This window comes from Lutra lutra, chromosome 12 (assembly GCF_902655055.1).
Source record: "Lutra lutra chromosome 12, mLutLut1.2, whole genome shotgun sequence".
Classification (NCBI taxonomy): domain Eukaryota; kingdom Metazoa; phylum Chordata; class Mammalia; order Carnivora; family Mustelidae; genus Lutra; species Lutra lutra.
This window is the reverse complement of record NC_062289.1, coordinates 67136793-67152558: the sequence shown is the minus strand read 5'-3', so window position 1 is coordinate 67152558 and position 15766 is coordinate 67136793. Positions and strand designations below refer to the sequence as shown.

General features: G+C 45.5%; 2 protein-coding genes and 1 gene segment (V, D, J or C); all 3 read left to right on the top strand.

The window, feature by feature from the left end:
* Positions 1 to 15766, top strand: part of LOC125082616 (immunoglobulin lambda-1 light chain-like) — a 306686-nt gene that overhangs the window by 120247 nt on the left and 170673 nt on the right. The window lies entirely within an intron of this gene.
* Positions 1 to 15766, top strand: part of LOC125082613 (immunoglobulin lambda-1 light chain-like) — a 301131-nt gene that overhangs the window by 127952 nt on the left and 157413 nt on the right.
* The window catches only part of LOC125082615 (immunoglobulin lambda-1 light chain-like), a 173309-nt gene continuing 161420 nt past the window's right edge, over positions 3878 to 15766 (top strand). For 5 of the 8 annotated variants that reach the window (XM_047698425.1, XM_047698421.1, XM_047698419.1 and 2 more), the window contains exon 1: positions 3934 to 4004. In XM_047698425.1, coding sequence (XP_047554381.1) covers positions 3959 to 4004 — 46 coding nt within the window. In that variant the 5' untranslated portion in view covers positions 3934 to 3958. Of the gene's footprint in view, positions 4005 to 4385; positions 4682 to 7055; positions 7062 to 15766 lie in introns of all 8 variants that reach the window. The other 3 variants (XM_047698417.1, XM_047698420.1, XM_047698423.1) reach the window with 2 other exon arrangements.

Genomic DNA, 15766 nt, shown 5'->3' with positions numbered 1-15766 from the left:
TAAGGTCACGAACACGGCAGGGATGTCCGTTATCACCACTGCTATTCAACATAGTACTAGAAGTTCTAGCCTCAGCAATCAGACAACAAAAGGAAATTAAAGGCATCCAAATCGGCAAAGAAGAAGTCAAACTATCACTCTTTGCAGATGATATGATACTCTATGTGGAAAACCCAAAAGACTCCACTCCAAAACTGCTAGAACTTGTACAGGAATTCAGTAAAGTGTCAGGATATAAAATCAATGCACAGAAATCAGTTGCATTTCTCTACACCAACAACAAGACAGAAGAAAGTGAAATTAAGGAGTCCATCCCATTTACAATTGCACCCAAAACTATAAGATAACTAGGAGTAAACCTAACCAAAGAGACTAAGAATCTATACACAGAAAACTATAAAGTACTCATGAAAGAAATTGAGGAAGACACAAAGAAATGGAAAAATGTTCCATGCTCCTGGATTGGAAGAATAAATATTGTGAAAATGTCTATGCTACCTAAAGCAATCTACACATTTAATGCAATTCCTACCAAAGTACCATCCATTTTTTTCAAAGAAATGGAACAAATAATCCTAAAATTCATATGGAACCAGAAAAGACCTCGAATAGCCAAAGGAATATTGAAAAAGAAAGCCAAAGTTGGTGGCATCACAATTCCGGACTTCAAGCTCGATTACAAAGCTGTCATCATCAAGACAGCATGGTACTGGCACAAAAACAGACACATAGATCAATGGAACAGAATAGAGAGCCCAGAAATGGACCCTCAAGTCTATGGTCAACTCATCTTCGACAAAGCAGGAAAGAATGTCCAATGGAACAAAGACAGCCTCTTCAATAAATGGTGTTGGGAAAATTGGACAGCCACATGCAGAAAAATGAAATTGGATCATTTCCTTACACCACACACGAAAATAGACTCCAAATGGATGAAGGATCTCAACGTGAGAAAGGAATCCATCAAAATCCTCGAGGAGAACACAGGCAGCAACCTCTTCGACCTCAGCCGCAGCAACATCTTCCTAGGAACATCACCAAAGGCAAGGGAAGCAAGGGCAAAAATGAACTTTTGGGATTTCATCAAGATCAAAAGCTTTTGCACAGCAAAGGAAACAGTGAACAAAACCAAAAGACAACTGACAGAATGGGAGAAGATATTTGCAAACGACATATCAGATAAAGGGCTAGTGTCCAAAATCTATAAAGAACTTAGCAAACTCAACACCCAAAGAACAAATAATCCAATCAAGAAATGGGCAGAGGACATGAACAGACATTTCTGCAAAGAAGACATCCAGATGGCCAACAGACACATGAAAAAGTGCTCCATATCACTCGGCATCAGGGAAATACAAATCAAAACCATCATGAGATATCACCTCACACCAGTCAGAATGGCTAAAATGAACAAGTCAGGAAATGACAGATGCTGGCGAGGATGCGGAGAAAGGGGAACCCTCCTACACTGTTGGTGGGAATGCAAGCTGGTGCAACCGCTCTGGAAAACAGCATGGAGGTTCCTCAAAATGTTGAAAATAGAACTACCCTATGACCCAGCAATTGCACTGCTGGGTATTTACCCTAAAGATACAAACATAGTGATCCGAAGGGGCACGTGCACCCGAATGTTTATAGCAGCAATGTCTACAATAGCCAAACTATGGAAAGAACCTAGATGTCCATCTACAGACGAATGGATAAAGAAGATGTGGTATATATACACAATGGAATACTATGCAGCCATCAAAAGAAATGAAATCTTGCCATTTGCGACGACGTGGATGGAACTAGAGGGTATCATGCTTAGCGAAATAAGTCAATCGGAGAAAGACAACTATCATATGATCTCCCTGATATGAGGGAGAGGAGATGCAACATGGGGGGTCGAGGGGGTAGGAGAAGAGTAAATGAAACAAGATGGGATTGGGAGGGAGACAAACCATAAGTGACTCTTAATCTCACAAAACAAACTGAGGGTTGATGGGGGGAGGGGGTTGGGAGGGGGGGTGGGGTTATGGATATTGGGGAGGGTATGTGCTATGGTGAGTGCTGTGAAGTGTGTAAACCTGGTGATTCGCAGACCTGTACCCCTGGGGATAAAAATATATGTTTATAAAAAATAAAATTTAAAAAAAAAAGTCAGAAGCATGAACATTCAAGCAGCTATTTTCCTGCAGACAGAAGTAAGTCTGAAGTCAGATGGTTCTTCAGGTACAACCAATTCCCTGAGGTCCCAAATCCTCTCACTGTGTCTCCCACCATTGTGACTATGGAGACTCTGCTTTGTCTTGTTGTTGACGACAGAACTCTGGATGGCTGCTGTAGCTCCCAGCTATGACTCATGGGGACAAGAGAAAGAACATTCATAAATCTAGTCAATTTCTTTCATTCACAGACAAAACTTCCCAGAAAGATCCCCAAAAGAATGACACATCTGTGGGCTAGCTCTGGGCCACAAGGTCAATGTTGACCTAGACAGAATTGAGAAATAGTGGGGCTTCTCAATGATTATAGAAGACAAGATGCAGGTGATGGGGTTGGTGAAGGTGTGCTGTCTCACCAAAGCAACTGTGTCCGCAGTGCTGCTCTGCCCAAGGCAGGAACCCAAGAAAGACTTGTGTCTTATTTGCACTGATATCCCAGGATGAAACCTATGGAAGACCAAGCTGGATCTGAATAAGATTTTGTTGGTTGAGTGTCCTACTGTCTCTATCCTTGGAGCAGGAGGTATAATCAGACTATGTAGTGGTCCAGCAGCCAGATCAAGTGAGACAGTCCCTGAGTCCTGTGTCTCCTGGTGTTCAGGCCCAAAACCACACCATCACCACCACCACCCCAGAGACATGAGGCCTGATACCTCAGATGGGTGCTGCCTTCTCTTCACATGAGCCTCTTCCTATTTTCATGGGAATCTGACTCCTCGTACCTGGTCTTGTGGCTGGCAGGAGCCCCACAGACACGAGCAAATCCTCCCCTGGAGGATGCATGCCAGTGAGCACTGGGTCAGGAATCTCCACCTGGACAAAAGATTTCCCTGCACTTCCAGCTGCCAGTGTGGAGCGGCCACTAGGGGGAAGCAGAGATCACCTGGCAAAGCCTCAGGGATTCTGACTGGGAGGATTAATTACCAGGACCTGAGACCAGAAGGTAAAGATACAGGTTTACTACACTATCACCTTTGACAGATGTAAAATTCTGACTCAGGGTCTTTCATCTCTATCCTGTGGAATTTGTCTCGGGCTCTAGCACATGTCCAGGACTTCATGACGCTCCATCCCACCCCCATTCCTGCTACACTAGTCACTGTGAATCCTTGCTCAAGCACTAGGTCTGTCCCTTTCAGGGAGGGCACCTTGGGGATACTGAGGAACAGCATATATGACCTGCCCCAGGAGCTCTCCCTGAGCACGGACTCCTATAGCACATCAATGGCTCCCTAAAACTCCATGTGCACCTGGCAAGGGAGGAATTTTTTCCTGTTCTGATGTTCACAATATAAACCAGAAGTAGGACACACACTGACCTATGATCCTCTAGTACCTACAGAGGAAACATTCTATGATGGGTTCAGAAAATGCAGACAGACTCCACCTCACAGCTCAATTGGGACCATGCCTCCCCAAAGCCAGGTCAGGACATGGAGAGGGATAGAGTTTGGACCCCAGACTACGGGAACACAGGGGAAAGAGAATCACCTGGGCTGAGGATGGGTTTGCAGGAACTGCCCTCCCATCTCTGCGTCCCTTGGAGCTGAGCCAATTTGTGTGTGTGTGTGTGTGCGTGTTTTCTTAGTAGCTGAGCTCATTCATAAAACCACAAGGCTCCTCAGCAGCAGTCCCTGAGCTCTGGCTCATTTGCATAACCAGTAGGTGTCTCCAGCAAGAGGATAAGAGGGGACTGGGAGGAACCCTGCCCAGCCATGAGCTTCAGGGAGCAAAATCAAGGGACCTGCGCCATGGCCTGGACCACTCTCCTCCTTGGATTCCTGGCTCACTGCACAGGTGCTGAGGCCAGGCTCACACTCCCTTATCCCTGGGTTCTGGGACACTCCTGGCCCTGACTCTGAGCTCAGCAGTGTGGACTGCCACTGGGGGGCAAGATCTCAAGACCATCCTTTCGGATGAGGGGCTAGTGGGGTGTAATCTCTTCTGTTGTCATTGGCTCTGTCTGACCCCAAAAGGGCTGCACCTGCCCAGGGAAAAGGGAGGAATGGTTATCATTTGTTCAAAGGTTCTACCCACAAGGCCGGCACATGGGCCCCAGAACAAAGAGGACATCAGGGTGGGAATTATCTAGAGAATCACTGGGATTTAAACCAGGGGTGGTAGTGTCCAGGGGATGATACTCTGGCTGGAACCTACCTCTCATCTTCTCTCTTGCAGGCTCCATGGCCTCATACGTGCTGACTCAACCACCATCACTATCGGTGAACCTGGGACAGACGGCCAAGATCACGTGTGGGGGAAACAACATTGGGGGTAAATATGCTTACTGGTACCAGCAGAAGCCAGACCGGGCCCCTGTGCTGATTATCTATGAGGATAGCAAAAGGCCCTCGGGGATCCCTGACCGGTTCTCAGGCACCAACTCAGGGAACACGGCCACCCTGACCATCAGCGGGACCCGTGCTGAGGACGAGGCTGACTATTACTGTCAGGCGTGGGACAGCAGTGCTGATGTTCACAGTGACACAGGCAGATGGAGAAGTGAGACAAAAACCCTTCCCCGTCTGTGTCACACTCTCCTCCAGCCCCAGGAGGCCTGTCCACAGAGCAGGGAGCACTTCTGGCCCAGGTCCCCTCATCTGAGATCCCCAGACCTTCCTCCTCATCCAGCCTTCCAGGCAGCTCTACACAGGGAGGTCAGGAGAGGATTTACAGCTGAAAGCACTAGGCTGCCTACTTCTCTGTGCCTGGGTGTCAACTGCAGACACAGGGGCTGGGTAGAAAAAAGACACGGGGAGACATTTGGCCAGTGGTCATGATCTCATCATTTCCATGTGGTGGTCATGGGCTAATGCTCTCCCGACTGATCAGGATTACAGTTCAAATTGTCCCAGCTCAGCTGAGTTCCTGAAGCTCTGGGGACATGAGAGGACCCCATCTACTAAAGTGGAACAGACAGGTACAGTAGACACTGAGAGGTCACCCACATCCCCTCTTCTGGGCTCACACATGCACCCACTGCTTCCTGGAGCCCATGGCCACTCACAGGGGCGAGCCTCACTAGAAAGTGCTGCTGATTCAGAGATCTGCTTCCCCAGGTTTCTGTCCCTTCTCAGAGAGGTTCAGGTGAATGATCTCAGAGGCCCAAGGCCCAAGGCCCTGCCTCTGATTCAGATGTCCTGAAAGTCCCAGCTGGAGAGCTCCCTGAGGAAGGAGGCTCCTCTGATGGCTCACTCTCTGTGGGTTGCTATCCTTCTGCCCAGGCTGATTTTCCTTCTCCTTCCAGGTTTTTACACTTGCACTTCCCTATCTCAGAGTCCACTTCCAAGAACCCAATCTGAGATGGCCAACATCCTGGAGACAGTCCTCAGGGGAACAGAGGGGGCCACTGTATATATCCACAAAGCTGGGATGTCTCGCCAAAATCCACAAGGTGCATGTCCAGTCTCCACCAGGTGAGATCCTTTCTTCTATTTCTATATATGGAGAAAAGACGCAGGCACACTAGGTGCTCTGGGTTCTGACAGATAGTTGGAGAGTCACATCTATCCTGATGGTGAATGAGTGACATTGGGACAGTTGCCTCCTCCTCCAGACTGGCCAGAAGATATTCATCTAGGGGAGTGACACACACAAGGAGTGCTCTCTCAATTCTACCCACTGACACACACACATTTTGCCCAAGAAGCCTTTTTTACATGCACCCTACCAAGAAATACAGACAGAAAACAATTTCATGAAATGTAGTCCAGTCTCTCAATGCTGACACGTAAGAAGCCACCAGATTCTCACCTTGTCCTCATGAAATCCACTAGATCCACAGAAACCCAGTCTGCAAATAAAGGGAATATCAGTAATCTTTCAACCACTTGATGATATGCAACTATCCCACGACAACCACAAATAGGTTCGTTCTCCCATAAGAGGAAACAAAATACACTTTTGTCTGCTAGGGATATTTATTTTTGTCCCACATGATTTGATATCCTAAATATTAACATTGAGATAGACAGTTTCCAACCATTAATACACCTGATGTGAGATGGTAATGGGATGAGGCAGTGGAGAAAACATAAACATATGATTACTATGTATCCAAACACATCCCTACAACATAAGGAGAAATACGTGTTATTTGCTTCCTCATTTCTGCCACTACACTGTATTCAGAGGAAGGACAACTATAATGACTTTCTTCACCACCCACCCCTTGATCCCCTTTCTTCAGGAAAATACCTGAGCTAGTCCTCATCCCAGCCAGTTGGGAGGACTAAACCTTCATTCAGGAACATTGGTCTATTATCAGACATGCTGAATTGATCTCTGGCACGTTCATGACTGTAACCACAAACCAGGGACTCCTAGGGGATCTCCTGAATGCATACATACCGCCCCTTGCCTCACTTGTGCAGTAGACCCCCAGGACCCCCTGTGACAGTCACCATGAATCACCCCAGCCAGTGCCCTCACATTGACTCCTTATTCACTCCCAGGAGGCGCTGAAAGAAATAAGGCTCTGACTCTGCTCACAGAGCCGTGCAGTCAGTATGCCCCAGAGATCACCATCCACAGCACACACTGCATATGGTGGGTGAAAGTGTTCATTCTGAAACAACTTCTCAGATCATACAGGGTCTGGAGTTTAATTCAAGCTCCCTTACCCAGAGTAGGTCAGTGAAGCCCCATGTCCCAAGTGGCCGACTAGAACCTAGGGGGTTAAGAAGAAGAAGTGAGATTTTCCACAGTGCCTAGACCCCCACCCTGTGAAGCACAGCAAGCACACAGTCCTGGGGGATGGGGAAGGGGTTGCTCCCCAAGATGCAGATGCAGCTGCAGCCAGACTGGGTGAGGCTCAGGCATCTGCAGGTGGGACAGCTCCCCAGTGAGCCTGTGGTACTTCTCCTCCAAGGATCCTTCTCTGAGTGGTTTCACCCCTCCTCTGCTCCTGCTCATAACCGAGGTGAGAGGCCCACAGGGAAGCACAGTGGGAGGCACAAGTGCCCCAATCTCCCTCCCAGTCAGGGTCCATGGGGTCAAGACCCGCACTCACTGTGTCCACATCACCCCCTCCCTTCACAGGGCTGTGACAGTCACTTCACACCCAGCTGTCTTCCTCCAGCACCACTCCCTCTCCTCTCTTACAGGTTCTGTGCCTCCCCTGACCTGCGGCCAACTCCCTCCATGTCAGTGGCCCTAATCAGGCCCATGAGCTCAGACATGAACACACTTCTTGACAGCAGCAGAAGCCAAGCCTGGTCCCCCAGCTGGTATATATACAGAGATGAACGACCATCCGGTGCTGATTCTGAGGATGGAACATAGGTAAATGGCCCCGTGAGCATGACCAGGACTGAGAGCCAGGACTGGACTGACCATTGCTGTGCTACTTAACGTACCATTGGAAGTGCCTGGCAGTGACTCAGGTGACATAGAAGGATGGGGGATGGGACACAAACTATCCTGCCATGGTCTGGCTCTCACTCTCACCTGTCCTCTGAGCAGCTGCTGGTCAGGACTAAGAGCATGAGTTCTTCCTAGTCCTGGCCTGGACTCTGAAGGATGGGAGACTAGCAGGTTTCCTGTCCTCAGATCTGTGTTTACCTTCCTGAAGAGTGGCAGAGTGGTGAGCTCTTGCATGGGAACTATTGCCAAGCTTCAGAGTAGATAATACAGATTTGGATTGTCATTATACATCACATGGGCCCCAGATGTAATCACGTGTCACTCTGAAGGGAAGACAGCTGTATCAGAAAGCATAGTTCTGCAGGAATTTCCCTTCTCCTTGGGTACAACCAGCCTGAATGGGTCCCAGCAGCTCTGTGACTCCTTGCTTTCCTGGATGAGGTTTTCAACAACCTACAGGGCTACCCAAAGATTACTGAGGAGGGGACCAGGCCCTGCTGCTCCAGGTGCTTCCCTTCTTTAGGTTTACAGAAACTGAGGAAGAAGAGCAGACACCACCATGGGGCCCACCTGGAGACCTTTTCCTGGCACCACTGTCCACCCACTGCCCCAAGTCACCTGCGCCAGGCAAGTCTAACCCTTAGCTGACCTCTGACCCACATGGACTCACACCCATCCCCGTGTGACACTGTGTGGTGGTCCCGGCTACATTAGGGCCTTACTGTAGCTCTGAGGGGAAAGATCTTTTCCAGTATTTGAAGAGATTTCATTATAAGGTCAATTTCTTTCTATGATTCTTTGACCCGTGATTTTGAAATTGATTTTGAGAGTAATTGCATGAGGTCCAAGGAACAGATGAGGAATTTATTGAGAAGGAGGAGCAGAAGCTTCTGCCATTTCCACCCTGGCTTGTGTTAGAAGGATACCTTTCTGGGAGTGGTAGACACAGAAGTGAAATCATTTTCTCCTCACAAAAGAATGGAGAGTACAATTAGAATTTTTCATCTAAATTTTACTTAATGACCTGATCAATCAGAAACAGGATTTTTGGTGGCAAACTCTATAGCCAAAACAATCATTCCATGGATTTTTCAGGTGAAAGGATCATGAAAAGGTCCCTCTAGAGAATTACAATCTGGAGATTCCCACCAGAGCCTTCTTCATCAACAGGACAATGAATAGCCTGGCACCTCCCTCCCTGGTCAGCAGGGAGGTCACTGTGGCCAGGTGCAGCAGCGCCCCACAGGCATCTGGCAGAACTGAGAGCATAAGCTATCTCCTTCAGGACCTGATTGATTCTGGCTGAGGTTGTCCCACATCCCTTCCCAGTGTGAGCAGCCTTCCTCACCTGCTGCAGAGGACTCCTGCTGCCTTGTACCTACCAGATTCTGCTCTTTCTCTCCCTCTCTGGTGACGGGGACCTACACTCCTGTCCCTGCCCTCCTTTTCCTGTCAGGAGCCCCCTTCCATCATGTTACTGCTCAGGAAAGCAGTGACAGATCATCCACATGGGACAAGACAGGGGACTGAACCAGAGGCAGGTGAAGCCCCTCAGTCACCCTGTGTCTACAGCTGGATAAGATGGGAAGGGAGGAGTAGCAACTACTACCCTGATTGAACTCAGCCCCCACGTGACCTAAGATGAAATAGGGCTGGTCTGAACCCACCTTGTGCCAAATCTGTCCCCACCTCAGCAGCTTCCTCTTAGAGGCCCCTCTACATGCCCAGCAGCTTCCTCGAGGTCCTGATTTATTACCTGGAAATTACCTCTTACCACATCTGACACATCCCTCTGAGCCCAGAATGCTCACCTTAGGAGAAAAGTCCACATGAGCCCTGAACTGGGTTGGAATCCCAGGTCCCTTAGGTTCCCCACCTTCCTTCAGATTCTCTACAACAGTCCCCAACGACACTGACTGGGCTTTTCCCACTCATGTCTCACTACTTCTTTCTTCCTCCTGACCTGCGAGCAGCTCCTGGACTCCCTCTTCAGGATGGGCCCTGACTGCTGATCATGGAGCAGCCTGCCTGTTCGGTTCTGTCTCCTCTATGGATCCATGTTCTCTAGCACTGAACTCACCACTGATGCCTTGGTCCCCATTCCGTCAGGAAGGCTTGTCCACTGCAAGAACACACTGATGAATAGCAGAAATGTAAAGAGTGGAGCTTACTTTCCTCACAAAAAGAAGTCTGAGGTAAGAAGGTGGTTGTGTTCTGGGGGATCACCAATTCCATGAGCGAACACAGTCTCACTAGTATTCCCTCCTCTTACCCCTACAATGTTGGTTTTGCTTCAACTCATATTGATGATGCACCCCAGGGAGTGCTCAGCTCCAGCTCTACCGCATGTTCCTCAGGAAAGGTGCTGCTGAATCCCGTCACTTCCTTCCTTCGTGACAGCAAGCTTTGTGAGAATATCCCTGTGATCAGGGAATCACAGCTTGATTAGTGGAATCTGAATCCAAACTTGGACAGAGGACATCTTTGTACATTCCGCAGCCAGCGTAAAACAGCCACCAGGGGGCAGCAGAGGTCACCTGGGAAAGCCACCTGGACAAGGGGAGGGTCTGGGCATCAGAGGTTCTAATATGCAGGGACTAGTATTGGGACCTAACACCTGAAGGAAAGGTGTCCGTTTCCTAGAGAATCTTACTTCACACTGACTTCCAAATCCCGCTGGCTCCAGGTCTCTTAGATTTGTCTTTTCTGGATTTTCTTACTCTTCTGGCACAGGCACTACATCTGTATTTCACCAGCCCATGGCAAAACACGGACACTGTCCACCATTCTTTTTTTTTTTTTTTTAATTTTTTTATTTTTTCAGCATAACAGTATTCATTATTTTTGCACCACACCCAGTGCTCCATGCAATCTGTGCCCTCTACAATACCCACCACCTGGTGCCCCCAACCTCCCACCCCCCACCCCTTCAAAATTCTCAGATCGTTTTTCAGAGTCCATAGTCTCTCATGGTTCACCTCCCCTTCCAATTTCCCTCAACTCCCTTCTCCTCTCCATCTCCCCTTGTCCTCCATGCTATTTGTTATGCTCCACAAATAAGTGAAACCATATGATAATTGACTCTCTCTGCTTGACTTATTTCACTCAGCATCATCTCTTCCAGTCCCGTCCATGTTGCTACAAAACTTGGGTATTCATCCTTTCTTTCTTTCCTTTTTTTTTTTTTTTACACCTTTATAAACATATATTTTTATCCCCAGGGGTACAGGTCTGCGAATCGCCAGGTTTACACACTTCACAACACTCACCATAGCACATACCCTCCCCAATATCCATAACCCCACCCCTTCTCCAAACCCACTCCCCCCATCAACCCTCAGTTTGTTTTGTGAGATTAAGAGTCACTTATGGTTTGTCTCCCTCCCAATCCCATCTTGTTTCATTTATTCTTCTCCTACCCCCTCGACCCCCCATGTTGCATCTCCTCTCCCTCATATCAGGGAGATCATATGATAGTTGTCTTTCTCCGATTGACTTATTTCGCTAAGCATGATACCCTCTAGTTCCATCCACGTCATCGCAATGGCAAGATTTCATTTCTTTTGATGGCTGCATAGTATTCCATTGTGTATATATACCACATCTTCTTTATCCATTCGTCTGTAGATGGACATCTAGGTTCTTTCCATAGTTTGGCTATTGTAGACATTGCTGCTATAAACATTCAGGTACATGTGCCCCTTCGGATCACTATGTTTGTATCTTTAGGGTAAATACCCAGCAGTGCAATTGCAGGGTCATAGGGTAGTTCTATTTTCAACATTTTGAAGAACCTCCATGCTGTTTTCCAGAGTGGTTGCACCAGCTTGCATTCCCACCAACAGTGTAGGAGGGTTCCCCTTTCTCCGCATCCTCGCCAGCATCTGTCATTTCCTGACTTGTTCATTTTAGCCATTCTGACTGGTGTGAGGTGATATCTCATGGTGGTTTTGATTTGTATTTCCCTGATGCCGAGTGATATGGAGCACTTTTTCATGTGTCTGTTGGCCATCTGGATGTCTTCTTTGCAGAAATGTCTGTTCATGTCCTCTGCCCATTTCTTGATTGGATTATTTGTTCTTTGGGTGTTGAGTTTGCTAAGTTCTTTATAGATTTGGACACTAGCCCTTTATCTGATATGTCGTTTGCAAATATCTTCTCCCATTCTGTCAGTTGTCTTTTGGTTTTGTTCACTGTTTCCTTTGCTGTGCAAAAGCTTTTGATCTTGATGAAATCCCAAAAGTTTATTTTTGCCCTTGCTTCCCTTGCCTTTGGTGATGTTCCTAGGAAGATGTTGCTGCGGCTGAGGTCGAAGAGGTTGCTGCCTGTGTTCTCCTCGAGGATTTTGATGGATTCCTTTCTCACGTTGAGATCCTTCATCCATTTGGAGTCTATTTTCGTGTGTGGTGTAAGGAAATGATCCAATTTCATTTTTCTGCATGTGGCTGTCCAATTTTCCCAACACCATTTATTGAAGAGGCTGTCTTTGTTCCATTGGACATTCTTTCCTGCTTTCTCGAAGATGAGTTGGCCATAGAGTTGAGGGTCCATTTCTGGGCTCTCTATTCTGTTCCATTGATCTATGTGTCTGTTTTTGTGCCAGTACCATGCTGTCTTGATGATGACAGCTTTGTAATCGAGCTTGAAGTCCGGAATTGTGATGCCACCAACTTTGGCTTTCTTTTTCAATATTCCTTTGGCTATTCGAGGTCTTTTCTGGTTCCATATAAATTTTAGGATTATTTGTTCCATTTCTTTGAAAAAAATGGATGGTACTTTGATAGGAATTGCATTAAATGTGTAGATTGCTTTAGGTAGCATAGACATTTTCACAATATTTATTCTTCCAATCCAGGAGCATGGAACATTTTTCCATTTCTTTGTGTCTTCCTCAATTTCTTTCATGAGTACTTTATAGTTTTCTGTGTATAGATACTTAGTCTCTTTGGTTAGGTTTATTTCTAGGTATCTTATAGTTTTGGGTGCAATTGTAAATGGGATGGACTCCTTAATTTCTCTTTCTTCTGTCTTGTTGTTGGTGTAGAGAAATGCAACTGATTTCTGTGCATTGATTTTATATCCTGACACTTGACTGAATTCCTGTACAAGTTCTAGCAGTTTTGGAGTGGAGTCTTTTGGGTTTTCCACATAGAGTATCATATCATCTGCGAAGAGTGATAGTTTGACTTCTTCTTTGCCGATTTGGATGCCTTTAATTTCCTTTTGTTGTCTGATTGCTGAGGCTAGGACTTCTAGTACTATGTTGCATAGCAGTGGTGATAACGGACATCCCTGCCGTGTTCGTGACCTTAGCGGAAAAGCTTTCAGTTTTTCTCCATTGAGAATGATATTTGCGGTGGGTTTTTCATAGATGGCTTTGATAATATTGAGGTATGTGCCGTCTATCCCTACACTTTGAAGAGTTTTGATCAGGAAGGGATGCTGTACTTTGTCAAATGCTTTTTCAGCATCTATGGAGAGTATCATATGGTTCTTGTTCTTTCTTTTATTAATGTGTTGTATCACATTGATTGATTTGCGGATGTTGAACCAGCCTTGCAGCCCTGGAATAAATCCCACTTGGTCCTGGTGAATAATCCTTTTAATGTACTGTTGAATCCTATTGGCTAGTATTTTGGCGAGAATTTTCGCATCTGTGTTCATCAAGGATATTGGTCTGTAGTTCTCTTTTTTGTTGGGATCCTTGTCTGGTTTTGGGAACAAGGTGATGCTGGCCTCATAAAATGAGTTTGGAAGTTTTCCTTCTATTGCTATTTTTTGGAACAGTTTCAGGAGAATAGGAATTAGTTCTTCTTTAAATGTTTGGTAGAATTCCCCCGGGAAGCCGTCTGGCCCTGGGCTTTTGTTTGTTTGGAGATTTTTGATGACTGTTTCAATCTCCTTACTGGTTATGGGTCTGTTCAGGCTTTCTATTTCTTCCTGGTTCAGTTGTGGTAGTTTATATGTCTCTAGGAATGCATCCATTTCTTCCAGATTGTCAAATTTGTTGGCGTAGAGTTGCTCATAGTATGTTCTTATAATTGTCTGTATTTCTTTGGTGTTCGTTGTGATCTCTCCTCTTTCATTCATGATTTTATTTATTTGGGTCCTCTCTCTTTTCTTTTTGATAAGTCTAGCCAGGGGTTTATCAATCTTATTAATTCTTTCAAAGAACCAGCTCCTCGTTTCGTTGATTTGTTCTATTGTTTTTTCGGTTTCTATTTCATTGATTTCTGCTCTGATCTTTATGATTTCTCTTCTCCTGCTGGGTTGAGGCTTTCTTTCTTGTTCTTTCTCCAGCTCCTTTAGGTGTAGGGTTAGGTTGTGTACCTGAGACCTTTCTTGTTTCTTGAGAAAGGCTTGTACCGCTATATATTTTCCTCTCAGGACTGCCTTTGTTGTGTCCCACAGATTCTGAACTGTTGTGTTTTCATTATCATTTGTTTCCGTAAATTTTTTCAATTCTTCTTTGATTTCCTGGTTGACCCATTCATTCTTTAGAAGGATGCTATTTAGTCTCCATGTATTTGGGTTCTTTCCAAATTTCCTCTTGTGATTGAGTTCTAGCTTTAGAGCATTGTGGTCTGAAAATATGCAGGGAATGATCCCAATCTTTTGATATCAGTTGAGACTTGATTTAGGACCAAGAATGTGATCTATTCTGGATAATGTTCCATGTGCACTAGAGAAGAATGTGTATTCTGTTGCTTTGGGATGAAATGTTCTGAATATATCTGTGATGTCCATCTGGTCCAGTGTGTCATTTAAGGCCTTGATTTCCTTGTTGATCTTTGGCTTGGATGATCTGTCCATTTCAGTGAGGGGAGTGTTAAAATCCCCTACTATTATTGTATTCTTGTCGATGTGTTTCTTTGATTGTGTTATTAATTGGTTTATATAGTTGGCTGCTCCCACGTTAGGGGCATAGATATTTAAAATTGTTAGATCTTCTTGTCGGACAGTTCCTTTGAGTATGATAGAGTGTCCTTCCTCATCTCTTATTATAGTCTTTGGCTTAAAATCTAATTGATCTGATATAAGGATTGCCACTCCTGCTTTCTTCTGATGTCCATTAGCATGGTAAATTCTTTTCCACCCCCTCACTTTAAACCTGGAGGTGTCTTCGGGTTTAAGATGAGTTTCTTGTAGGCAACATATAGATGGTTTTGTTTTTTTATCCATTCTGATACCCTGTGTCTTTTGATTGGAAGCATTTAGCCCATTAACATTCAGGGTAAGTATTGAGAGATATGAATTTAGTGCCATTGTATTGCCTGTAAGGTGACTGTTATTGTATATTGTCTCTGTTTCTTTCTGATCTACTACTTTGAGGGTCTCTCTTTGCTTAGAGGACCCCTTTCAATATTTCCTGTAGAGCTGGTTTGGTATTTGCAAATTCTTTCAGTTTTTGTTTGTCCTGGAAGCTTTTAATCTCTCCTTCTATTTTCAATGATAGCCTAGCTGGATATAGTATTCTTGGCTGCATGTTTTTCTCATTTAGTACTCTGAATATATCATGCCAGCTGTTTCTGGCCTGCCAGGTCTCTGTGGATAAGTCTGCTGCCAATCTAATATTTTTACCATTGTACGTTACAGACTTCTTTTCCCGGGCTGCTTTCAGGATCTTTTCTTTGTCACTAAGACTTGTAAATTTTACTATTAGGTGACGGGGTGTAGACCTATTCTTATTGATTTTGAGGGGGGTTCTCTGAACCTCCTGGATTTTGATGCTTGTTCCCTTTGCCATATTGGGGAAATTCTCTCCAATAATTCTCTCCAACATACCTTCTGCTCCCCTCTCTGTTTCCTCTTCTTCTGGAATCCCAATTATTCTAATGTTGTTTCGTCTTATGGTGTCACTTATCTCTCGAATTCTCCCCTCGTGGTCCAGTAGCTGTTTGTCCCTCTTTTGCCCAGCTTCTTTATTCTCTGTCATTTGGTCTTCTATATCGCTAATTCTTTCTTCTGCCTCATTTATCCTAGCAGTGAGAGCCTCCATTTTTGATTGCACCTCATTAATAGCTTTTTTGATTTCAACTTGGTTAGATTTTAGTTCTTTCATTTCTCCCGAAAGGGCTTTTATATCTCCCGAGAGGGTTGCTTTAATATCTTCCATGCCTTTTTCAAGCCCGGCTAGAACCTTGAGAATCATCATTCTGAACTCTATATCTGACATATTACCAATGTCTGTATTG